Source organism: Thunnus maccoyii, chromosome 10, assembly GCF_910596095.1.
Source record: "Thunnus maccoyii chromosome 10, fThuMac1.1, whole genome shotgun sequence".
NCBI classification, from domain to species: domain Eukaryota; kingdom Metazoa; phylum Chordata; class Actinopteri; order Scombriformes; family Scombridae; genus Thunnus; species Thunnus maccoyii.
This window is the reverse complement of record NC_056542.1, coordinates 22,861,679-22,887,764: the sequence shown is the minus strand read 5'-3', so window position 1 is coordinate 22,887,764 and position 26,086 is coordinate 22,861,679. Positions and strand designations below refer to the sequence as shown.

The 26,086-nt window shown below is 42.1% G+C and overlaps 1 protein-coding gene across 2 annotated transcripts in view; it reads right to left on the bottom strand.

The window, feature by feature from the left end:
- The window catches only part of LOC121906334 (A disintegrin and metalloproteinase with thrombospondin motifs 16), a 59,935-nt gene that overhangs the window by 8,271 nt on the left and 25,578 nt on the right, over positions 1 to 26,086 (bottom strand). The window contains exons 10-19 of one of the 2 annotated variants that reach the window (XM_042425147.1): positions 19,178 to 19,331; positions 16,571 to 16,666; positions 12,838 to 12,986; positions 10,151 to 10,323; positions 9,855 to 9,985; positions 9,358 to 9,481; positions 8,375 to 8,619; positions 7,979 to 8,114; positions 6,357 to 6,483; positions 3,669 to 4,868 (exon numbers count right to left, since the gene is read on the bottom strand). In XM_042425147.1, coding sequence (XP_042281081.1) covers positions 4,808 to 4,868; positions 6,357 to 6,483; positions 7,979 to 8,114; positions 8,375 to 8,619; positions 9,358 to 9,481; positions 9,855 to 9,985; positions 10,151 to 10,323; positions 12,838 to 12,986; positions 16,571 to 16,666; positions 19,178 to 19,331 — 1,396 coding nt within the window. In that variant the 3' untranslated portion in view covers positions 3,669 to 4,807. Of the gene's footprint in view, positions 1 to 3,668; positions 4,869 to 6,356; positions 6,484 to 7,978; positions 8,115 to 8,374; positions 8,620 to 9,357; positions 9,482 to 9,854; positions 9,986 to 10,150; positions 10,324 to 12,837; positions 12,987 to 16,570; positions 16,667 to 19,177; positions 19,332 to 26,086 lie in introns of those variants that run through there. The other variant, XM_042425146.1, reaches the window with a different exon arrangement.

Genomic DNA, 26,086 nt, shown 5'->3' with positions numbered 1-26,086 from the left:
AATTACTTGTTGATGTAATACTGTGGTGTCATTACTTTTCCTAACAGTCATTCATGTTTTCAGCTAATTCAAAAGTGGATCTTAATTACGTTTTACAAGTTTATAGATGACAGTTGTTTAACTATCGGTTCTCAAAGACCCTCAAAATCTGTCACATATTCCTGAATACAAAACATGTAAACAGCAGTATAGTCTTGTAAGTGCCTTGCAAACACCTGGTTGCTCTAAGACAAATACACAAACACACATGAATGTACACACAGGCACACTTAAGCAGCACCGGCTGTAGATAATTAAGGTGATAGGCCAGAGAGATGAGTGCAAACAGTGACTTTACAGCCACTATTATCACTGTTTCCACAACTGGTGTAAACACACAAATCCATTAGTGAGTAAATGCTGATGTGGTGTTTGTAACTTTGTCAGTGGAGAGGGAAGGTAAGAGAGAGAGTGAAAAGTGGAAAGACATATCAGCGAGGAGCATCTGAGATAACGTCTGAGATAACCATGAGGGACCATGGGAGTAGCTGTGTTGGTATTCATGAGAAAGAGAAAGTGAGTTTGAACACATTTATGACTTTAAACAGATACAGACAGTGAGACAGACGAGCAGACAGAGTGTGTGTGTGTGTGTTTGTCATAAACCCACAGCCCCACAAATCCCTGCTGAGAGATTTGGAGTGCTGCAACCTGAGCACAACTGAGTTTGAATGACAGCTATCCTTGGCTGGTTGCTCGGTGGTATCAGAGTGTGTGTGTGTGTGTGTGTGTGTGTGTGTGTGTGTGTGTGTGAGGGAGGGGTGGGCGTCACATCAAAGTGTCCAGGCCATTAGGGTTATGTTTACAGCCAAGCCTGAAGCCACCCAGGTAATGGACACCGCACTGGAGGTCTTACAACCAAGTCTGCTGCTGCTGCTGTGTCCAATCTGTGTGTGTGCGTGTGTGTATGTGGATGGGAGGGAAATGGGACACAGAGGTCTCACTACTGACCTCAAAGGCTTCACCTATGCCTCTGAGTCTCTGTATGTTTGTAAGAGAGAGAGAGGGAAACAGAGACAGACAGTGAGACAGACAGAGACTGTATTGCTTTCATGATATGGGTAAGAAAGAGGGGACAGAGAGAGGCCATGCCCCTTGCAAAACAGCCACTCACAGCCAGACAAGTGTTGTGTGGGTGTGTGTGTGTGTGTTGGGAAGTATTGGAAAATGTAACATCTGTTGTTGTACCTACAGTATCCTGACAGATGAGTAAGCAGTTACTGACTGAACCCTATGGAAATTATCTGTCACTGTATCTGGCTAACAGATAATGACAGTGTGTTAACACTGTAAATGTCTAGATAAAGGTTGAATTGTTTGGCTAAACCACTTCTTCTCTTTTCTTCTCTTCTCTTCTCTTCTCTTCTCTTCTCTTCTCTTCTCTTCTCTTCTCTTCTCTTCTCTTCTCTCCTCTCCTCTCTTCTCTTCGACAGTGAACTTTTGGTTTCCTGACTTCACTATAATCCATTCACCCATAGAAGCATGGTTCAATTTTTCACTGTAAGCGTACCAAAGACACATAAGGTTTACAGTATGTGTACAGTATATAGTAATATGTTACATGAGTATAATTCACATACATATTTGAGAACCTTCAGTGACTCTTGTTTCAATATAGAGTGCATTAAATTAGATATTAAAGCTATGTATGACACTTTTTGTAATAGTAAAATATAAACTTTTGATATTTACTAGAATTCTAGTCTTTCAATTTTATGTAACCCAGTGGTTCTCAGATGTCTTTTATTGCCTTTGGAGGCAGAAAAACATTCCTGTAAATCTCGATGAAGTGAATCTTCCAAAAACTAATCAGATTCACAGCAGACATTTTGACTTGTCATAGCAGGAAAAGCACAGTTGGAACTAATGACATTAATGATGGCTCAGTTACAGTAATTGATACAAAATGCGAATGCGAAAATAGAGTGCATAAAGAATTGTTACATTTGTTAAAAATGTCAAAAACAAATTTGCTACCACCATTTTTTGCATATATCACATTTTTGAGGCATTACATTTTATCTTGTAACTGAAGTTCAATACTTAGGTCATGTGATGACAACTAAATCATCTCCATGACAACTGAGGATCTCAATCCACTGAGGAAGGTCAGAACATTTTTTAGTTAAACATCATTAAGAATCCCACTCTGCACTTGCTTCTTAATTCACTGTAGTCTGTTTGTGTCATAACTGTCATCAAGTATAACAGGCTGCTGTTATGCATTCTGACCCTTTGTCTAGGGTGCCACTATTGTGCCAAGTACTCACATAGAATTGATGTATTTATTTATATAAAGTAATATTTTACAGCACGTGTCATCTTGTGAGCTGACAATCAGTGGTGAAGCTTGGTGTTAATTAGAATTGTGTCAGTCTTCATTGAGCTTTGATTACATATTATAAAGTGACTCATAATGTTGTGATGTTGTGTACATAAAAACCCTTAGAAACAGCAATTCCCACATTGTAACTCTACAGTTAATAATGCAGATTGTAGGTGGAGTACAGTGGTAGCCATCCTAACATAACATTTGGTGGACTCTTTGATCCAAATAGCCTCACAACTCTATGAGTATGGACAGCCTTCACACATGCTGGGTGGGAATCATCTGTCATGCTGGCAGTAGTGGGTTGTGTTCACAGCACCAGTAATTCTTGCATATAATAGAGAAAACAAAGCAGGAATGACTACATAATATACAGCCTGTTACTACACATGGTGACACATGAACCACAAACATGCCATTATTACTTAAAATGTCTGACCTAACAAAGCTCTGGAAGACATGGCCTCCTTTTCTGATGATTTTATATATGTATTTTGTTGCTGTGAATATGAGACAGTTCTGTGGTCATCATGCAGGATTTTCCTAGGATACCTGTTCCAAAACGGAGACATACACAGACTGAGTAAGCGGGAAATATTCAGGCACTGACACTGCTGCCGAGGAAAAATCCCCTTTTAAACAGCTGTTGGTTACCATAAAACATGAGATAAATGGTAACGTAATTGGGATTCCATGATTTCAGTGCTGATTACATAATATTGTTGCCCCGTATGGTATTGTATCCCTGAGACAATATTTCTGAGACAGCAGGTTTTTAAGCAGGTGCTGGGAATGCGGATTAGGAGAGGGATGACTTCAGATGCAAAAGGGGAGAGATTGAAAAAAAAACATCTAGAAAAAGAGATGAGGTGAGACACTTGAACTGAATATACATCTGCAAATGAACGCATCTGTGCTTGGAGATTTTTCTGTAGTTTTAGACTTTTGACTGCAGTGTTTTTGGGGTGGGGTGCAGGAGGGACACTTAAAATTGTCCCATGGGAGTCTTGATGAGAGAGTTTGGGTGGGAAAGAGCTGCGAAGTAACCAGACACCACCACAGTTCCTCTGATGAGCTGCCCTGTCTTCCTCCTGTGTGTGTTTGTGTGTGTGTGTATATGTGTGTCTATGTGTGTGTGTGTGTGTGCACCCACACCAGACAGCAGCTGATGGCCAGTCATTTTTTGTATACTTATATACACTTATCTGTACTAGCACAAAAACTATGTTGCAAGTACAACAATACCTGCATCATAGAATGTTTCAACAGATACTCTGTCTTTCTCTGTTGCACCTGCTTTCTAAACATTGAACAGGCCCCCTGTATGGTTTAATTGTATTACAATTCAAGCATTTGGGAAACACTCTTAGAAAGTGACTCAACATCAAAGGCATTTATGTCCAGGCGCAAAGGATGCAACAAGGTCTTCATGTGCCTGACTATGACATGGCTCTCTAATATCAAGAAATAACGAGAGTTCTTGAAACATTTTGAATGGATAGACTTGGCCGCGACATAACAAATCTGTTTTACATGCAGGGGACAAAGTCACATTTATACATTCAACAACAGAAATTTTTCTGGACATCCACATGCAACACTGACCAAGATGAGGTCAGTGTCTCAGCTAAACCCTTCTCTGCTCATAAATCAAAGCAACTTGTCAGCGGTGTCTACTTCATTTGCAAGAATTTGGCTGATATTTCAGACCATTGCTAAGAGTGTACAGGGGAATACTCAGAATAGAGGCACAGAGGAATTGACGCCTCAACAGCAGCTGTCAAAAGCCTCTAGATAAATGCACTTGTTATTCCTTGAGAGACAGGCATCTACTCTGTATCTGTCCTGCAGTACCTCCTTGTCCTACAGGAGTTGCCGCCCAAGAGATCAAGTCTGCGTGATATCTTAGAAGTTATTAGTCTCACTACACTTGCACGAAATACAGTCAGTGGAAGCAATACCTCGGCAACAGTTAGGGATGATACAATCCATCTCTTCTGGTCACTGTGCAGATTTGACTTTGGTACACCTGGTGTAAATATTTTGCAACCCAAGAACCTAAAAAACTTCTCTATAAAACATCCCTTTTATACTGCTGTGTAAATATCTTATAATGGCCTATACATGCATATCTGGCTTTTAAAAAAAATCATTTTCATGAAACATGATCATCATCAAGAAAACCTTAAGTTCCTTCCTCATTACAAACAGTGTTATCCCAAGTGTCCCTCGCTGATTTGTTTTCTGGCCAGGGCTTTACCCTTCATGACACTGTCCAGAGCAGCACAGACAAGGGAGGGACATTTCCCTTGTGTGTGTCTTCACATTTGTGTGCATTCATACATGTCCCAGACTGTCAACGAGTGCACCACTCCCTAGGATGTCCGCAGCATCGGACCACGTTGACTGATCTTTGATCCTCTGCCTCGGCCCGGTTTGTCAGGGGTATAGACAGTGACCGAACCAAGTCAGCTGAGCCAAGATCCCACTGAACCACACCCTGAAACCACAGAACCATTAGTGGGTCTCAATCCCAATTTTTCTCTGTCTGGTATTGTCATACATCACAGAGAAATGTTATTGGCACTCAAGGTGACAGCAGTGACATTATACAACATAGAAAAAAGTTCCTCTTGCCCACAGCAACATAGACGTGAACCTCAACATAAAATAATACTCCATACACTGTTATGTCCAATTTCATATGAATATAAGTCCCATTTCTGGTGCACCATTGAAGGAAAATATGTTCTGAGGCTCAAGAGAGTTTGGAAATTAACCAACATGTCCCACCAATTAAGCTAAACAGCGTATTTTGCATACACTACTGACTACACATCCAAAAGTGATCTCTCTGGTGGATCTTGATAAAGCCAGAGAGCTAGTGATTTGTTATGAGCTTGGGTCCCATAGTGAGAGTACATGTGAATAGGTTTACAAGTCCTTGGCCTGCTGCTTTAAACAAACACAGAAGCTAACCAACCATGACAGTTGGTGAGGTATCACGCTGAACTGGATGAAGACACAAACAGAATATCCAGTGGAACTTCCCCTTTCTTCCCTGTGTCTCACACGCATGTTTTGGCCAAAATGTAAATTCTTTTTCATTACATGAGAGGAAAATGGTGTCATCATAGAACAGGTGCTTTACTGGGCTGGGAAAGGGTGGAGAATAGTGTCGGTACTGCCTGACACCCTCCATTCGCTTTAATATGAGGAGATAGTGTGGGAAGTATGGAAGAGTTGACTCAACCAATAAACAGCTCTTTTTGACACTGCACGTCAAGAAATTGCAGAACAGATGTGTACGTGTTGTAGGCCAATAACACATCACTTGTCAGGAGGCGTTAGGGAGGAGGAAGGTGAAAAGGACAGAAGCTAAGTCGACAAAAGATTAAAATCCCAAATGGTAAAGACACAGTCAGAAAAGAGACAGAAAGAAGGATAGTAGGTAGACAAAATTCGGCATGCTGCCGGTTAAAACGCTGTTGCTGTGAGATGACCACAAGATAATCTCTTCACTAGCATGCTGAGGTTGAATAACTAGATATCAACGTACCTGGATAATCATCTGCCTCCTTAAGTTCCAACATGAACATGCATGTGCAGAATGTTGAGTTGTGGCAGCCAACAAGTTTTTTGGCTGTCATGTCACCTATATAGCTCTTCCAGGGTATGTCAATTGAATAGGTTTTTGAGCAAGTCTAGAAGGTTAAAATATTCAGTCTTTTTCCATCCAAAAGCATATATCAGGAAAATATGTAGACATGTCTGCAAAGTTCAAATACTATTTATTCAGTAACCCCCAGACTGAGAGCACGGTTAAAAAGTGAGCAGTTTTAGAAGCCACGAATGTTCACGGACATTACTGAGGTTTCAGTTGAATGAGTTGTCATATTTTGGTTGCATTAACTAATTTCAAACAAAACAGAACCAATCGCAACGAAGAAACCAACCATTTAACGTATAAAAAATCAGAGGGACTGACCTGGCGGGACATGGTTGTGTGTTGCAGGGCATCAGTCCAGTAACTGGTCTGGATCTGGGATTGCAGTACGATGTATTCACCTGCACTCTCAAGTCTTTGTAGCACGCTGACTTGGTGTTCATCTGGCCTGCATGGGTGATATTGCATAAAGATCAGGCACAACAATATAAATGGAGGATATCATTTTTATTTTAAGTTGCAATCTACTGTGTCTGCCACTTGGCTACTATAAAATGACAGTAAAACAAAGCTGCAGGCAACTTCATATTTACTATGATGGTTGAATTTGTTATGGAGATGTATAAAAACATCTGTGTTATTGAGCTTGAAGGTTCATTCTTGACATTGGAAAGAGAAGTTTGACAAAATGTAATTTGGCCAGCATACAAATAAACAGAAATGAATGTCAAGCTGCTTGTCAGGATGCTATCAAATGTATGAACATAATATAACTTATAGTTCTCAACATACCTCAAAGAAAATATTTGTCCCTGTAACACATGAAAACAATATTTAAATAGTTTTTTAGACTTTCTCCATTAAAGATAAGTCTTATCTTTTACTTAAAAATGCCCTGATATTGTGTGGGTAACTTCTGACACAAACTGACAGTGTTGCTTGATTTATGTGAAACTTGAATCCCAGGTTCACAGATCTCTGGCAGGTATTTGGCTTTAGGCAAGGTCAATCTGCACAACTCAACTCGTACAGGCCAGTTAGTCAGTCACACTCTTTAATAAAGCAAAGACCCCCCAACCCATCATGGCCTACAATCACGACACAAAGAGGTGGAGGTGGTTAGGGTGGACCACAACAGAGCAGGGTGGGGAACTTTAACCTGCAGGGTCAATCAATAGGAACACTACACTGGGGGCTTTGTTCACACTCATGAAGGCAAGCAATTACACACACGCACACACACACACACACACACACACACACACACACACACACACACACACACACACAAACACAAACACATCTATGCAAGCATTTACAAAGGGGAAATGTGTGAGTAGTGTGAGTAAAAACACACACATTCATGTACACATACACACTTTTGTGCACTGACCTCCGGCTTCAAATCACCATCCCAGGGACTGCCCTGGTCATTACAGCTGTCTTTGCATGTGTGTGTGTGTGTGTGTGTGTGTGTGTGTGTGCCTCTGGTGGGACAAAGGCCACTGGTCGAAGCCATGCATGTGTGTGCTTGCTGGCTTAAGCGTATCTGTTTGTGTGTGTGTGCACGTAATAGCAGATCTGCAATAGAACAAGAAGAGGGCCCAGTAGTCCCAAACAAGAGCAACTAATGTCCTGGCAGTAATGATGGGAACGCTCCCCTCTCCATTTAACCTGCAGCTAAAAGCCTTATTATAGATCACAGAGGCTGAGCTGAGCTTCAGATGCTTGTCCACTGATTTACTTAATCTATGGGTTGGCCCAGATTGAAGGTTAAAGGTTACAATTATATTTAAAAAAAAAAAAAAAAAAACACAAAAAAGTATGGCAAATTTAATGATGATGAAAAAGACCTTACTTCACTTTGAACACATTTATCACTGCACTTTGCGAAAACATATCGTGTCTTTTCATTTTTTACATGTGTACTAGTTTGCACTTACCTCTGGCACAAGTTGCTGAGCACTGGGAGCGTATGATGGCCCACGTGTAATTGTGTTTGATGTGATTTTTTCTCTCATCAGCTTTCTTCAGAGTGTATTCCCAACGTACACCTGGGTTCCAGCCCTGCAACAATATCTACAGGAGAAAGAATATGGTAAGAATTATGAGATGTGAGGCAGTAAAAAAGTACAAATATACTGTATGTAGACAGGTAAAACTATAGGTACAAGTGAGGAAGTAAAGAAGCAAAGGAATGAAAGAAGGAAAGGGGATCTTATATATTAAGAGACAAACTCTTAATTGCACAAAAGTGACATAATAAATGCATAAACATATGTTGTGGAGAAGAAATGCATTGGTCAAAGCAATATTTTTGGTGTCTACTGATCTCTTACCTCTATAATCAGTGTCTCATTGGTAGGGCCAGTTGATATGAGGCTCTCTGGTCTGTTGTAGGGTCTCTTATACTCAAAAATGGCTCCGGCAATGGGGTGTCTGCCCGGCCAGTCCACCGTCCAATGTCCGTTCAGGTGGTAGCGCCTCTGAGTGTCCCTGACAGCCAGGTAGGAACTTGATGTATTCAGTTCCATCACACGGATACTCCGAGCCCCTGCTGGGATGGTTACCACCCCATAGTACTCTGAGAGAGAACACAAAACCAATGTTTGAGCCAGGACTATCTGGGAAAGGGTCTTTGGTACTTTTTTAGGGGGTCACCACTCCTTCCAAGGGGGACAATAAACTATACTGTGAAAACTGCACACCTGCTGAGTGCTAGAAAATGATAATAAAATAATACAAGAACTGATATCATACCTCTTATATCAGACATATAACTAAATTTGTTTTGATTAGACTAAAGAAATTAGCTTTTTTAAGAAATTATAAAATTATATGAATACTGTCAAGCTACAACCTGGATGTACAGCTACAATGTATGGCGCTGGAAAATGATCGATCATTTTATTGACTGACAGATGCATCACTCTGTTGACATTTGGCAAAACAAGCAATCCTCACTAACTTTTTAAATATCAAAATGAAAACATCAGCAGAAAAAACAACTCAGGCCAAGCATGCAGACACCAGCTTGTGATGTGTGCTTACCAGCGTTTTAAACGGGTCATTGTCACAATGGCAACAAAACTAAAAACAAGTACTAAAAAAAGTACTACAAAGTACCAAAATCTGTAAAGAACTACGAAAACAAACCAGATGAAATAATATTTGTGTATACATTGAGCCATAAGATGATAAAAGGTGGGAAAATTAGATTTTGGGATCAAGGATAAAGAAAAAAAGTCTGTAGCTTTTAAAATATTGCAAAGAACAAATCATCAAAACAAATGAACTGAACAGTGTAATTACTATGACCTACGGTTAGTATAATGCTGCTTGGTGTACTGTCCTTTGTAAATCTTGCAGGTGGAGTTGTCTCCTTTACACACTCCACAAGCATCAGGCACAGCTGTGGAGCCCAACACACGGTCACAGCCCACTCTCTGTGGGACAAAAACATTGTTGCTTTTAACAAAACATTAGATTTAATTCAATGCAACATTAAGAATAAGAATATTAGACATATTTTATTAATCCAGAGGAAAACTGAAATACAGCATTACATCATCATACTGTGTAAAACTGTTGAAATCTACCATCATTTATCCATTATGTGGTGACAAGTCTACCATTTTCTTTTTCATGACATTTCAATTAACTGTGAAATAGCACAATAAGAGTGTCTATTGATGGTTCTCCACTTCAAAGACTTCACACATGATATCATCCCTCAAAAAAAAGTCTAGCACTAACTACAAAATATTTTTTCAATCAAAGCGTATTACTGTCTCATTGCTTGACATTTAAAAGGATTACCTCACACAGGCCGTCAATACAGACATTAGAGCTGTCCTGTGAACAAAGTGTCCCATCTTTAACTTTGCTGGCCAGGGCGAAGAAGAAATCATAACCTTCAGCAAAGCAGTACAGCTTACATACATCTTGATCTGGGAGGAAAGACAGTTTAAATAAAGAGATTACCAAACTGGTTGCAGAAAACAAGCAAATTGCCATCTACCATGATATAGGTAGTTGCTAAAAGCCTCCCCAATAAACTCTCTTTTATCATTTTACATATTTTTTCTGAGTAATTCTGGAAATAAATGTCTCACCGTCCACTCTGGTGTATGGTCTCCAGGTGTAGTGCCATCCTCTGAACTGTTTGCTGTTGAACTCGGCACACTGCTGCGATCTGTAGTCAATGGTGTTGGGGGGACAATCCTGAGTGTTACATAGTTTGTATGACCTGGAGGAGCCTTCGCAGTACTTCCCTCCATATGCAGGTCTGCAGAGAGAAATGCAAACATATATCATGCAAACAAAGCTTTCCATTAGTTACATAATACTACGTATTTAATTGAATGGTAAAACTTTATTTTAAGTCCCCTATTTAGCACTTATAAGCCCTATATGAACATTTAATACATGTATATTAATAACACACTATACTGTAGTTTTAAGCAGATTTGAGTCATTTTTAAATGTTAACTTATTTACAACATTTGTCCCCTACTATGAAGACATGTTTTTATTTTATTACAATTGTGTTTTACAATATTGCCATTCATTATCAGCCAGTACAATACATTAATAAACTCTCATATCTGCTTACAACGACATTATTGTGTGTAATGTTCAGATTATTTCTCATGTGTGAGTTGTAACAATTACAGGTAATACCAGATATATTAACATAAAATTAAGAGGAAAAAAGACACCCTTGTTACATCTGATCGGCAGATTGAGCAAGTGTGTGTTATATTACAAATAACTGAATTTCATTGTAATTCTGTGTTTTGGCAAGTGAGTATACTTGGCTATATGTGGATGTGTGTGAGTGTGCCTTTGTGAAGGCTTCTCCAATAACAGGTGTATATCCCCAGGCTATGTTCCTAAAAATCCCTTCCACGGGACAATTACACCTTCTATAAGCCCTCCAATCACATTGTCACTTATCTCTCTTTCCCTCTCTCTTTTTCCTGCTTCATATCTCTGCACTTCATCTTTTTCTGTTTTAATCCCTTCTCTGTCATCTCTCCTCTGCCCCTTCCCCCCCATTTTCTCTCTCTCCCCAGCCTCTTTGTTCCCCCCTCCACCATCTTTCCTCCCCTCTCTTTCTCTCTTCCCCCTTGTCACTTTCTGTCTAATTTAGCCCGCCACTTGTCAGGATCTTGGCATGACATGATAAAGAGGAGGCCCCTGCATTTGGTATAGGGCCCCATGACTGACTGTCAATGCAAATAATCCTGAGTGACTGATGATGAGTAAGGAACTAAGTGAGCAGATAAGTGATGAAGTGACAGGCCCATGTGAGTGATCTTCACTATTTTTAATCACATATCTTAATATACTCTTGGCCTCATATCAAGTGATCACAAAACACACACACACACACACATACATCTCTTCAAACTAATGTCATCTCTAAATAAACCCTCTGTGTGTGCAGTTGTATGTAAACATGTCTGTGTCTAACCGCATACTTGTTAGTTATGTAAGTTGCTGCATACTTAGTGTATGATTGTGGATGTAGATGACAGCAACACAGTAAAGGCCTGATTACACCCGTATTAAAAATGACAAAATCAATAATCAAAACCATTCAGATCGCCGAGCCTAAGTAAATCCACACAAGTTTTTCCCAATGAGTTCAACTTTGGTGATCTATTACCTACACATTTGCACAGTAGTAGCTAAATCAAGCAGTCATCAGACAGTGTGACCTTTGTGGGAAAAGAGCTGTAAAGTCCAAAAACATAGGAAGCCCCATCCACTTTTATTTTACCTCCTCTGTTGTAACACAAGAGTCAATGAAACAAATAGTATATCTTTTATATCTGTTAACTTATTGTCCTGTTAGCAGCCAAGCTAATGAGCATGCTGACTGACAATTAGCAAGCTTGTGAGCTTGGGGAGCTTTTATGTGTTTTATGTGTTTCCACACTTCTGGAAACACATATTTTGCAAATTAATTTCGCTGTGCCACTTTCTGGTGTGACCAGGCCTTAAGAAGTCAGCTTTAGGTGTGGTTTTGACCTTTGTTTTGCACTCATTTGCGTCATTTTTGTGGTTGGAAAGACTCCACTTAGTAGTCAGTGTGGGCAGAATTATTAAAGGAATAGTCTGACATTTTGGAAAATACTTTTTTATTTGCTTAATTGCAGAGAATTAGATGGTGGTGTCAATCTGATGTTTGCCTGTTAAATATAGAGCTAGAGTCAGTAGGCAGTTAGCCTAGCTTTCCATAAACACTGAAAGCAGAGGGAAACTGCTAGCCTGGCACTCTCCAAAGCTCAAAATGTTCCCTTCCAACACCTCTCAAGCTACTAATTAACACAGTAAGAAATGGAAAATCAGCATTTTTGGATTTTAATTGGAGTAACATGCTACTGCTTTTTCTTAGCGAACAAGCAACAGCACTCCAGGGAGTCTCTGTACCCGCTTGCTCGCTAAGTTACAGTTACAGCACGTGACACCTTGTACAACGACTGTTGTTTTTACATTTCTGTTTATGAATTAATTAAAAAATCCAGATGCAATCTGTTAATGAGTGAACTTAAGATGTGCTAGCTAAGCTATAGCTAATCGACTGTTAGCTCCAGCTCATGACAAATTACAAACATGAGAGAGCGGTATCGCTTTTTACATCTAACTCTTGATAAGAAAGTGAAAAATGTCCCAAAATGTCAAACTACTCCTTTAAAAATGCCTGCTGATGTTTACATTTATGTGCGGTTCTCATCTTTTCTAAAATGCTCTGCTGTACCTGAATGCAAGGGATCGTTATCCTTTTCTCTACCTGGGGTTGTTGCACTGCCTCTCTCGATACGTGACTCCGCTCTCGCAACTTCGTGAGCAGGCAGACCAGGACGTCCACTCTGACCACTGGCCATGCTGAGGCCTTGGGCCCTCGTCACCCTGCTTCACACACTGGCCCCTGCGACACCACTGGAGCGAGAGAGAGAGGGGAATAGTGAGTGGGAGAGAAGGAAGCAGAAGAAGGGAGGCACACACAAGCAAAGAGCAAAGTGTCATAAAAGTGTCCAAAAAAAAAAAAGTACAGACTTTCCAACAGACCTAGCACTTTTATCTTCTTTATGATGACTGTCTGTCAAACCATAGAAGAGGTCTGTAAGATATGGCTTTCAGGTTAACTGCTGTCAAAAAGGTTGTGGTCCAGTCCTGGTTACTTACAATTTATTAGTGAAACTCCAGTTGTGCTGCTTTTTGGACATTCTCTACCTTGAGCTGTCATCAGCGAGAATTAACAGAGTTAAGCCAAATATAACTGAAATGTGGAAAATCTGTCTCATACCTGACAAGGATATTAGCCTAAAATCAGTGGCGGACTCAGGCTGTGTGAGGGGCAGGGGCAAAAATATATACAGAGCACCTGATACATTCAATGGGCCCCCATCTGCAGAGAACAATGATGCATGTTTGTTAAAAAGGCTACATCCCTAATTAAGATTAACATTTTATAGGGTGATTCAGATATACTCTTCACAATGTTATTCTCCTGTACATTGCACCTTATAGGGCACCTTTAGGACACTGTTTTTTGTTAATTAAAAGGGCACTCATTATGGCATCATGTTTTCTTAGACGTGGGGGAACCCAAGAGGGCACTTAATTATGTGTTTTTGTTTTTTTTCACTGAAAGGGCACCCAATTCTGCACTTCAGTATGTTAGACTAAGGGGCACCCTAAATGGCACTTTTTTTCCTTTTTTATTTTGTTTTCTCACTAGAAGGGCACCCATACAGAACCTCCAGTTCACCCCATTAAAACAGAAACTCACAGGGCAGTACATCACATCCTCTTTGTTTAAAGGGCATATCATGTTTGCTCTACTGTGGGGGCACCTTAGAGGGCACTTCCCCCTGAGTCCGCCAGTGCATAAAATATTATAACCACTAAAATATTACAACCACTAACCGCTGTAAAGTTGCATTTTATGTTGCACTACACTGTAATTCACTATTCCTTTTTACCTCCTCTTTTAAAAGTAGCAAAAGTAAAAAGACAAACAACCCATAAAATAAAAGGTAGAAATACTGTTGGTAACTATGCACAAATCAATATAGTAATGTTTCATAACTGCTGAAAAACAGATCTAAAACAAAAGAATTACTATCTGCCAAGGCACTGAGATAATTTAACTTCTTTCCAGAGCAAATCAACAATAAGGGTGGGGTATCTGCCTTTTAGTGATTTGTTTATTAGTATTCTCGGAATTCTTAAAAAAGGCGCAAACCAGAACTGGCAATTTTTTATTTTTTATTTTATTTTTTTACATTTTCCTCATCTTCTCCCAATTTGAAAAGGCCAATTCCCTTTCTACTCCAGTCATTGTCACTTATAACCCTTACAAGTGGTCAGAGGACTGTGTAGAGAGCCCATATACTCTAGTACACGTGAAATCACTACCTGACAGTGAGGAGCTTCTCTGGGGCTCACAGTTACCTCTTCAGATACCACCACACTCTACATAAGGGCCATCCATGAACACTGCCAAATGGGTTCCATGAGGCAACCAGCCGAATCAGAAGAAACATATTAGATTAGATGTTATGCGAATACAGTTTGTCTGAGATGAGAGGTGTCACATGCCTCATACTCCTGAATTAAATATATTTAGTGTAAATCATAAAAAGGCTGAGTCATTAACCAACCAACACATGTTCCAAAATGAGCATTACTCCCCTCAAAATCCCTGAATGTAATGTGAGAAGACTTTCTGAAATCTAGACCCACTTAAAGCAACATTATGTCACAAGCTGTTTCCTGGCTCAGTCTTGAACTGGATTTATAATGTCAAGGTGACATCAGGCATGTTGTACTAAATTGCTATAGCCTTGGAGTGATCTCAGTTCTTGCAAGCACACACATAAGAGTGCACACATAACCCCCCTTCTGCATCAGTGTTGATATGGGGGCATATGTTCAGCTATTCTTGTTCTCGCTGTGTGTTCATGCCTGCACACAAGCCCACAGACACACACACACACACACTCCTCCAACTAATCTCGTGGTTCTTGACTAAGAACTAGAACAGCTGATTTCCCCTCAGTTTTCCCCTTGCGGCTGAGTGCCACGGATTCCTAAGTGAGCCTGTCATTGTTTGTGTTCAGTTAATTGTCCCGTGGAGGGAGAGGGCGGGATTAAACCATCAAATTCAATATATTGAGAAGCAAATGTCAATGAGGGGCTGTCAGGGGAGAGAGGGTAAGAGAGAGAGCGAGCCTTTGGGGAGAATCATCTTGAAAGAAGGAAGGAAAGAAACAAAGAATAAATAAAGAGCACAGATTGCTTTTTGGCGCAGACCCCAGTGGTATATTTTTGCCACATCAGCAACAAACCAATTGCAGCTGCTCCCTGAGGTAAAATAATGGAGGGAGAGTGTGGTACCTCTATTGAAAGGGGAGATTTTATTGACACTACGATCAAACAAAGTCAAATCTAAAACATAGTGAAGCTGATTCAAAGTCTTCACTTAGCTTACAAGTAAATTAACTAGCCTGTGCTTGGATACACAGACATTAATGACTAAAAAGAAGCAGTTAAAAGAAGTGCAGTGTCAGTCAATTCTAGACTTTTTGTCTTCAGCACTTTATAACACTACAACACTCAATAAATGTTACTTTTTATAGTAGTATCTCCTTCAATTTAGCCTGTTCACCTTATAAAATACTATCACTCTTTGTCTCATGTGCCATTTAGTCACTCAGAGGTCTGTGGTATCCCTTGGAGGAGGAATGCATGTGTGTATCTGTGTGTGTATGTCTTTACAAGCTCTACCCCTTTTATACGAAATGTCACATAATACTAAGCAGCACTTGGAAAAAAAATCTCTGTGCCAATTGATGTCTTGAAGGGAAAGCCCCTTATTTTATTGGTCTTGTGCTGCTCAGTCTGTTACTGAGTAGGGAATCTGAGAACTGTCACATTCATTGTTCTTGTTTGAATTGTGTTGTTCTGTTGGACAGCATTATTTTTTTTTCAACAAAACTGCAAAGACATGTTTGTGAGAGGCTCTTGTTTGGTGCCTTTGATTTGTGGATTTATTTGGTGAGATGCTGCAGTGTGCTGGCAACAGTCAAAAAAAAAGAAAAAAAAAAACACAGGCCACCCTCATTTGACAAAACAAGGCAAGGTTTTTTCAAAGGCATATCTGCAAGATCATATTGGCTCCTTTGGCTAAAATGGAACAAAGGTTACCTTAGTAATGGTATCAGGGTATCTCTATTCCCTGAATAGATGGTGCATTTTCCCCAAAAAACATGATTAATAACATCCCAAAGGAAAGGTATCTAGCTGCATGTCCCTAGTAGCTGTTGGAGACATCTTTGGTATAACCACTTGAATTGCCTCAAAGGCTATGGTTAAAAAAGTCCAACAGAAGTGAATGGAATCTCATGGCAGTCCTGTGATGCCACTCTTGAGGTGACAAAGCTCGTGAGCATATACCCTCCCCCTCCCTCTCACACGCACACACACAAACACATGTGGGAAAGCACATGTTAAGTCACCATATCAGGTCCACAGGCAGAGCCTTCAGCCGCTGGCATAAACTTGGTTTCACACTTCCTCCCAACACGGTGGCACCACAGAGCCTTGCAGATATCCTGGAAGAACATGAAAGAGAAACAAACAGGAAGTTATATGACACTTCTAGCACGTTTTCTTGTTCCAAATTACAGAAGTGGGACTATCAGCATCTTTCTCACAACAACTGTAAACAAAGCTAGCGATGGGAAGAACAATAAATTATGATAGCATTGTTATTTCACCTCTAGAGAGCTATCATAAGATGTTGATGGAAACTTGCTGAAATTGATGTTGTCTGAGTAATGATCTTCTGGCAAGCTATCAGTGTACAGCAACTTTGTATCTCCAAAATATTTATGCTTCGGTAGCTAGGATAACAACAAAAAAAGAAAGAAACGAAAAATATACACAGTTTGGTCCAGCTGTTGCAAGGCATTATCTCACAGGCAATGCAATGCATCAATGAAAATAAAAAAAGCACATCAATTGTTTCTGTAGCTGAATGACAAAACAGTTAAATGAAAAAAATCTGTAACCAGAATTTTCATACATTTCTTTGTTTAGCTTATAGTATATCTTAACATCAGAGAGAGTTAAACACGCAGATTATAAAGATTAAGACAAAAAGACATTACTTTGCGATCACAGGCATTGAGAGGGTACAATTGCCTTACCAAATTCATATGATGTCATGGCTGTGTTTCTCAGCAGTGGTCTGAAAGATTCAGATGGGAGTGCTGGGTGGTTTCCCTGCTCACATTGCCTGAGAAACATGGCCTGCTACTTTTTAACATGTCCACTCTATTATATCTGAATGACTATATCAGATTTTGACAACTCAGTGCAGATGCTGACAGGCACCTCGGCCTCAGCTTCTTGCTGCCAAGAGCCACCCTGGAATTGATCCCAAGGCCTATTTGTCCAGCTGTTTTGCTTGCTCAGGCCATTTAAACAGTAAAAAACGGCATAAAGAGAAAGAGTGAGACAGGGAGGAGAGTTAAGTGAGCGATGGAAGAAGAGGACAGAGGGAGACAGGGAGAGATGATGGACAGAGTGAGACAGAGAATGAGCTAAAGAGAGAAAAACACATTCTTATTATTTTACTTTTTGCTAATGTAACCTAGCTCTGTCTAACCATGCACACCATGGAGAGTATCATTTGGCTCCTCCAGCGGCACCTTATCTTGACAACGCCTGCCAAAAAGTTTTGTGAAATATTCATTACGTGATAAATTGCGCCACAGAGGCTGAGTCTTGTAGTGTTTTTTTCTTTTTTTTATGAGTAACAAGTATCTGGAAAGGCAGTGAGCTTTAGTTTTGCTCAGGGACTTTGGGGGACCGTCCACCTTGTTGCTACCAGGTGCATGAGCAGAGAAAACGTGTGGAGGTTAGACCAAAGACACAAAAACCAAACCTGAACCCAAACCTAAAATAAACTCTGTGGCTTTTCGAAACTTCTTTCCAAACTTTTTCATCCTGTTTTCATTCTTCACCATGCTGTCCAACAAAGCAGACAACCTCAAAGTGCCATACTGTATTCAGTAGGAAACAGTGAAGACATAAATCCATCTCTCCCCTCTAATTTCCATATAGTCATTTTTCTACTGTTGGCCTTTACCTAATAAAGGCATAAAATACCCAAAAATTATAATTTAAAAAATGCATCCCCAGATGGCAAACAGATCCACCTGGTTGCAACCAATGGCAATATGTACACTCATGATAACTAACTAATAATAGTTACTTACAGCAGTTGCAGCACTCTTACAGTTCAAGATCTATTTGGGCCTAGATGTTAATTTATTTTGGGGTTAATGAGTTTGCAGATGGAGAAGTATATGTATATTCATATATGCATATAATATATGTATATTCTATATTCTAACCCTTACCCCTGTTAGGAAAATAAAAGCAACTGTCCCTATAAAAACAAAACATATCCAATGATTCCTTTTTCAGATGGACAAGTCCATCTTTGGTTCAGATGGGCTTCACCTTAGGTGCAATCTTTGGACCCAGGAAGAACTATAATCCAGATACAAGGAGCCTTAAGAGCACAAATATTCTAAAACACCTCTACAGTGTCATTACAAATTACAGCAATATAAATGCTCTCAGGACTCAGGCAAAGTATTTCAAACAGCAACATCAGCAGTAATGAGACAATGGGAGAGTAACACAGAGAGATTCCCATTGGCAATGCTCCAGTGTATATTTAGTCATCCATCCCAGTGAGTATTTCACGGGCAGCATCATAACTCTCAGTGTTTATTTTCTGTGTGTGTGTGTGTGTGTGTGTGTGTGTGTGCGTGTGTGTGTGTGTGTGTGTGTGTGTGAGAGAGAGAGAGAGAGAGAGAGAGAGAGAGAATGCATGTATGCATATGCATACATGCATGCATTTTTTTGCCCTCTACCTCATTCCCTCCATCCTACTATTGATTTCTCTCAACTTTTCAATTGCTACCAGATTTTTTTAAAGCACTCAGGTTCCATTGGGTGTGCTGGAGAAAACCCTTGAGAGAATCATGGCATGGCATGGATTTTCAACTCATTTCCAAATTTGCATGGGATGGCATGATCATGTTTACCTTCTTAAAATCGAGGGTGCACAGCTTGGCCTTCTCCCCAAACTGCCATTTGCACTGTGTGTCTGCATCGTACAGCTCGCCAGGCAGCTTCTCGGGGTACCGATACTCCTTAACTGCTCTGGGTTCATCTGATAGGCACAAAGCCTGGGCAGAACTGTTGGACAGGGGCAGAGAAGAAAGGAGAATAAAAGATGAAGTGTTTAGAAAGTAAGTCAAGGAAAGGACAGAAATGAGGAATCTTCAACAACTTTGGTGATATACAACATACAAGCAGACATAAACAAACATACATGTCATTAAGTGCCTTGCTTCATAAATCTTGGAAATGTCAGGTAGCTGGTATACAACATTCACTGCTGTGCACACAGAAATTTCACAACAAAGAGCATCAGTCCACAATGTTCTATCTCACACAAGCTCCGCCCTCTAACTGGACTCTATACTATTCTCCAATCACAAGCATGCAATCACCCACTGAAATTTGCATGTACGTAGCTGGCTAATCAGGACTTGCCTACCGATTACATGTGTCTCACACAGTATATAAGGCAATGCTTTGCTGCTGCTGTCATCCTTCTCACTTCAGCGATGACGAATCTGCTCACTGATCTTACTTCTCCATGGATATAGTCATCTCTCCAGCAAGCTTGTTCCTGCCCATTGTGCCCTGGCTACATTGCCGCCACTGCCAAACATCTCTTCTGTTTTGCCTTGGTTGGGACCATGCAGGGAGTGGCATGATGCAGCCACTGCCCGGTGTTTATTGCCAAGGACTTTCTCCGTTTCAACACCAGCAATGGTGGGACCATTTTCAGCTGTGTGACATTTTGCTCCGCTGTGATGAGAGCGACCCGGAGCTTGAGATAGATCTCTGCATCAATGATGAGTCCCCCACTTCATCCAGTGCCCCGCTACCGCTGCCGGTCACCTCGGCTGAGACTGTCCCAGTGGCTTCGCAGACAGACAATGATTTCATCCTCTTGTCTTCCCAGAGGTTATGGCCATGGCACTGGAGCATGTGGGGCTCACACTTACCCCGCCTATCCCACCAAAACTGGTTAGTCAGCCACACGGAGGCTTTTAAAGCCCAGCTCATCTGGATCAACCAGTCTTTGTTTTGCATCCTCTCCCAGACATTTGGGAGAAGGTGAAGCTGACCCGCCATCTGCTGCTTGCCCCTTCTTGTAGCCAGACAGGTGATGAGGTGCATCGCTGTAACACCATGGTGAGGAGGAGAACGCACAGGCAGGGCAGAGCACCATCTGCCCCTGCCACATCAGCAGCAAAAAATGCCCGCAGACACCTGCAGAAGCCCTGAACATGGGGAGAGTCTGCGGTGCTGAAAATGTTTTAATAAAACAAATGACATTTATCACCAAAGAGCAAAATCCTCCACTCTCTCCTCTTCCATCTCTCCGGCCCTCTATGACACTGTGATGATATTGGCCGAGCCTGCTTCATCCAGCTGATCACAGAGGCTGTGTAATGCAGAAAGCACTTGCTCAGCTGGTGCCCCTGCCTCTTTTCCCACAGTTAGGGAAGCAGATGGCGGGCGACCTCGTTCAGCTACATGCTATGCTAGCCGGAAAAAGCTCAGCGCTGAGCCCTGAGCATGAGCACTATGTTAGGCATGATGTTGTGAGGAAGAAACACATCCTGCCCGACATTGCGAAACAGAGAAGATCTGTCTCTCGCTGTGCTCTCGACCTCCAGCTGGCCGCCTGCCAACTGACACAGTTTTACGAGGAATGGCGTCACAGCTGCACCTTAATGGACAAAAAACAGTGAGACTGGGTTATTCACTCCAGTTCTGCTTTGTTCCTCCTCCATTCTTGGGCATCAAGGAGATAAATCTATCCTTCCGAGAGGAGATAGATTCTCTCTCCGAGGAGATCCAGGACTTGTTGCTAAAATTTGTCTCAATCTGTCTCAATCATTCCCACTCATGACAGACATAGGGGATTTTACTCTGCGTACTTTGTGGTTCCCAAGAGGATGGGATGTTTCAAACCCATTTTGGAACTCCGCATCCTGAACCAGTGTATTGCCTGACAGACCCTCATGTTAAACATCAGGAGATTGCTGGAGCTGGTTAAACCAGGTGATCAGTTCACCACCATCGACCTGAAGATGCATATTTTCACGTCGTGCACCAAAATGCAGGACGTTCCTGCATTACAACAGTATAACAGGCGTACAACAGGCTACAGTTTGGTTTCTCCCTGGCTCCCCACACATCCAGCAGGTGTGTGGACGCAGTGTTACAGTCGCTGCAGTTGCTGCAGTTGCTGCATGACCAGAGCATGCAGCGGCTGCTTAGACAACCTCATTGTCATGGCAAGATCCAGGGAATGGGCCATTTTCCACACAGCCAAGTTGGAGCTGCACCTAAACTGGTTAGGTTTTGCCATCAACTGGAAAGAGCGCTCCCCAGCCACACCAACAGGTGGAGTAACTGGGAGTCGTGCTTGACTTGTTCAGACTCTGTTGGAATCCTGCAGCAGGCAGTCCTTGGACTGCTGAGGGGGAGTGACAGCTTTGTCTGCAGGTGTTGGGGCTCATGGCAGTGGGTCATCCAGTGTCTATACTGGGGCTCCTGAACATGTGCTGCCTGCCAAGGTAGTTCTCCACCCTGCGCTTGGATCCCAGGAGGCACAAGCACCGCATGGTGAACATTCCCCCATCAGTCCAGGAGGACCTGCATTATTGGGGGTCCCCACAGCATCTGTTGATGTGATCACCACTGAGTCGAGTGACCTCCTACATAGCGGTGTTCACAGATGCGTACCTGATGGGTTGGGGTGGCACCTGCCTGGGGAGAGTGATAGGTGGTCTGTGGCCTTCAGGGGAAAACTGACACCTAAACCTCCTTGAACTTCAGGTGGTACTCTTGGTTCTCCAACTATTCCTGACTCTGGTTCAGGGAGACGTGTGTTGGTGAGAACAGACAACTGCACCACAAATGTCTACATCAACAGGCAGGGTGGAGTCCGATCTACAATCCTTTTGAAGATGGCAGAGAACCTGGCAGAGAACCTTCCACCCTCTGGGTACAGAAAACAGGGGCACCAGGAGGTGGTGTAGCAGATTTGGAATTGGTTCAGGAAAGCGGAAATGGGCCTGTTTGCCAGTCGGAACAACACCTGCTGCCCGCTCTGGTGTTCCCTTATGCTGCAAGACAATCCATCCCTGGGGGTGGCACACGCGCCATGGTCAAGGAAGCTGCTTTATGCCTTTTCCTCCTCTTTGTCTCATTCCCCCTCTGCTGGAGAGAGTGAGACAAGAGCGGCTGTCAGTCATCTTGATAGCCCCGGACTGCCATTTGGTGCCATGGTACACAGAGATGACCCAGATGTTGGTGGCCCAACCCTGGACCATCCCTCAAGTTTGGGGGGCCCTGTCCCAGGAGGTGGGCTCAATATGCGTGCTGCCCACATTGGGCCAACCTCTCCAGGCTTAGCTCCTGAGAGAGACAGACTGATGCGGGCTGGACTGGTCTGCATAGGTGGCGCAAACCATCCATGCCATGAGAACAGGATCCACCATTGCTTGCTACAAAGCTAAATGGTTGGGATTCCAATGCTGGTGTGGGGAAAGGAGATTAGATCCACTGACATGTGCAGTGGGGGAAGTTCTCTTTGCCACTGTTAAAGTGTATTCTGCAGCTATTTCCTCCTGTCATGAGAGTTTTCGCCCACCCCCTTGTGAAACGTTTCTTACTGGGGGTTAGGAGACAACGTCTGGTGATGCATGTCTCCACCCACCAGTGGGAACTATCATTGGTGCTTGAGGCTTGAGTGATTCCAATGAGTCTCTGGAGCCCTCCTCTCTGAAGGCGTTGTCATTCAAGAGAGCTTAGCTGCTTGCACTGACTTTATCTAAGAGAGTGAGTGAGCTGTGCACTCCATCGGTTCACCCCAGCTGTTTGCTACTTCATGGTGACTACAGTGGTGTTACTCTCAGACTGAACCCCTCCTTTGTTCCCAAGAACATAAAGAGTTCATTTAGGTCGAGAACTATTCAACTAGAGGCATTTTGTCCTCCACCCTATGGGCACTTCAGGGAGGCAAAATTGCATCTTGTGCCCAGTATGTGTGTTGACATGTTATGTTGAACGCACAGCCCCTATTCAGGACACTGAACAGCTGTTCGTGTGCTATGAAGAGGTGTGGCCAGTAAAGCCCTTTCCAAGAAGCACCTAGCTAGTTGGCTTTGTGAATGCATCTCCCAAGCTTACAGGTAGGCGGGTAAGGACCCCCCCACAGTGGTCTGAGCGTATTCCACATGTGGTGTAGCAGCGTCAACGGCCTCATTCAGTGGGGTGAGTGTCAAGGACATATGCAAGGCAGCGTCTTGGTCTACACTTTGTCCTTTCATAACGTTTTATCTCTTGGACATGACGGGCTCCTTTTCAATGTCTGTGCTTGCAGGGGCGACTCAGGACTTGTGAAAAGGGTTGTGTGAGTGTCAGCTGTGGTACACCTGGCCCTCCCCTGGGAAATATACGCCTTCATTCTCCCATGATCCACTTGGGGACTCACGAAATGAGGTGTTCAGGGTTTCTGCTGTTTGATTTTGAACCCCTGCGAGATTAGGCCATGATTACACCAAGTTTCATGTTCATGTTATCTGGCCTGGGTTGGGCCCCCTATTGGTCCGCTGAAGCGGCATGGATTATAAAGTAGTAAGTGGGCCGCGGCAACTAACCTCTAGCCAGTCAGACTCAGTGAGGCAGTCTGATGACATGTCGCAGCATGGCGAACATTCATCGGGCTATGTCTACTGTATCCATAGAGTCCAGTAAAGGCAGAGCCTGTGTGAGATAGAACGAAGGTTATCATATTGTTACCCTAGTTCTATACGCACAGGTGGAGCCCTCTACCTATGGACCCTGCCACTCCTACGCTGTCTGCTGAAGTGGTTTCGGGATGAGAGCGGCAGCAAGGTGCTGCCTTATATACTGTGTGAGACACATGTAAGTGGTAGGTGCATCCTGATTGACCTGCTATGTACATGCAAATTTCAGTGGGCGATTGCGTGTGTGTGATTGGAGTAGAGTATTACCCATAGAATCCAGCAGAGGGCTCAGCTTGTGCTTATAGAACTATGGTTACAATATTATAGCCTTCGTTCCATTGTTTCCCACCTTGGAAAGTACCGTAAAGTGTTGCTATGGTAACATATCAAGTTGCCAAACTCAAGTCCTGACAGTAATGGTTTTAATGCCTCAGACACTCAATTATGACAGACATAAAAAGCTCCTTGCCCATATCGCTCATATCCTTACACCAGTGGGGGGTTTCCAATGTTAACTGATATCACTGGTTACTATACAGAGATATTTTACTGCTTAAACACTACAGTCTGGGGAATATAATACAAAAATATGGTGGAAAGAGCATGAAAAGACAAAGTATGTTGGAGAGGTCCATCGTGCTAGTGAGTGGTCCTGATTGCTTTAGCAGAAAATATGTGTGTGTGTGTGTGTGTGTGTGTGTGTGTGTGACCTTCCATTGCTTTATTGCTTTATGGGTCCTATGTGTCTACAGAGAACAATGGCTGTTCAATATTCTGCAATCCTACATTGTTCACATAATAAAGTTTCTGAAAAATACATTACATTTACAGTGTGCATGCATCAACAGGTGAACATGTAAGGCCTGTGCATGCATGCATTCACTCACACACACTCGGTTACAAGCCATTTGTTGCTAATTTGCATGACACAAGGATCCAGAGACAGGTTTTCTTACAGCAGTTCTTCATATTCACTAATGGCACAGCAAGAAGCATTGGACCAAATGTTTTTTCCCCAAATTTGAGCAGTGAGCCCTGTACGCCACAAGATTATCATCAGCTGGACATGAAAAAAGGAACGTGAATAGCACCCATTATTTTCTAGGATTCCCTGCAGATCTCCTGACTCATCTCTTCCAGACAAAAATCACTTGGTATTTCTGTCTACCATGGATTGTTAGCGCATCAGACTAATATGCAGGAAAATTCATCTCTTATAATGTGTCTCTGTGACATACAGTATGCTGATGCAGGAAAACTTTGCATTGGCAAGATCAAGTCATAAGCAGAGCTTTTCACTTACTGTACCAGGGTATTTGCTTTACATTACTACAAACTACATTGAACTACTGATCATTGATTTTCCCAACACCTCTGCAAGACCAAACATTATGAGCTTCACCAAATCACCGAAAAAAATACTGCATATGTATTGTAAGGTGTTTCTGCTACTGTACGTTGTCCACCCCGATATGCTGAGTTATCATGCACACTGTACATAGCTTCTGTAATAGACAAAGACATAAAAAGGATATGTGAACCTTTGAGGTATCACCAACCCAGAAAATAATCTTTTTACTTTAATCTATCACAGATGCTTCGATGGGTTTTAAACCAGTGCTCATACAAACAAAAACGTTTACAAGTGGCTTTTAAGGGTATTTGGCTTTCCCCGTCATGGAAGATGTCCATCCATTTTAGGCATGACCAAGGGCCCTGATAAAACATCTGACTACACATACAATGTTGGCACAGACCTCTCTGTCATAGCTGACTGAGGGGAGGTAGATTGTGAGTGAGCGTGATGTAAAATATGTTGGCTAACACAAAGCTCCCTTCACTAACAGATGAAGGTAGAGACATTTAGGAGTCTCACTTAACTCAATAAGAATCATTTTGCCAAAAAACACTTTGATATCATAACATTCTGTTGATTGCAATTAGGAAAACATACAGCATTTCAGCATTTTTATCATGCAGTGATTATACAGGAAGACGACCCATGGTTGGTTCAGTGGTGCAGAGATCCCCCCTCCACGTGGCCCCAGGGGGTGATGGGAGTTTAATATAAGGCTGACAGGTCTAACAAGCGTGAGGTCACCCCAGCTCTAA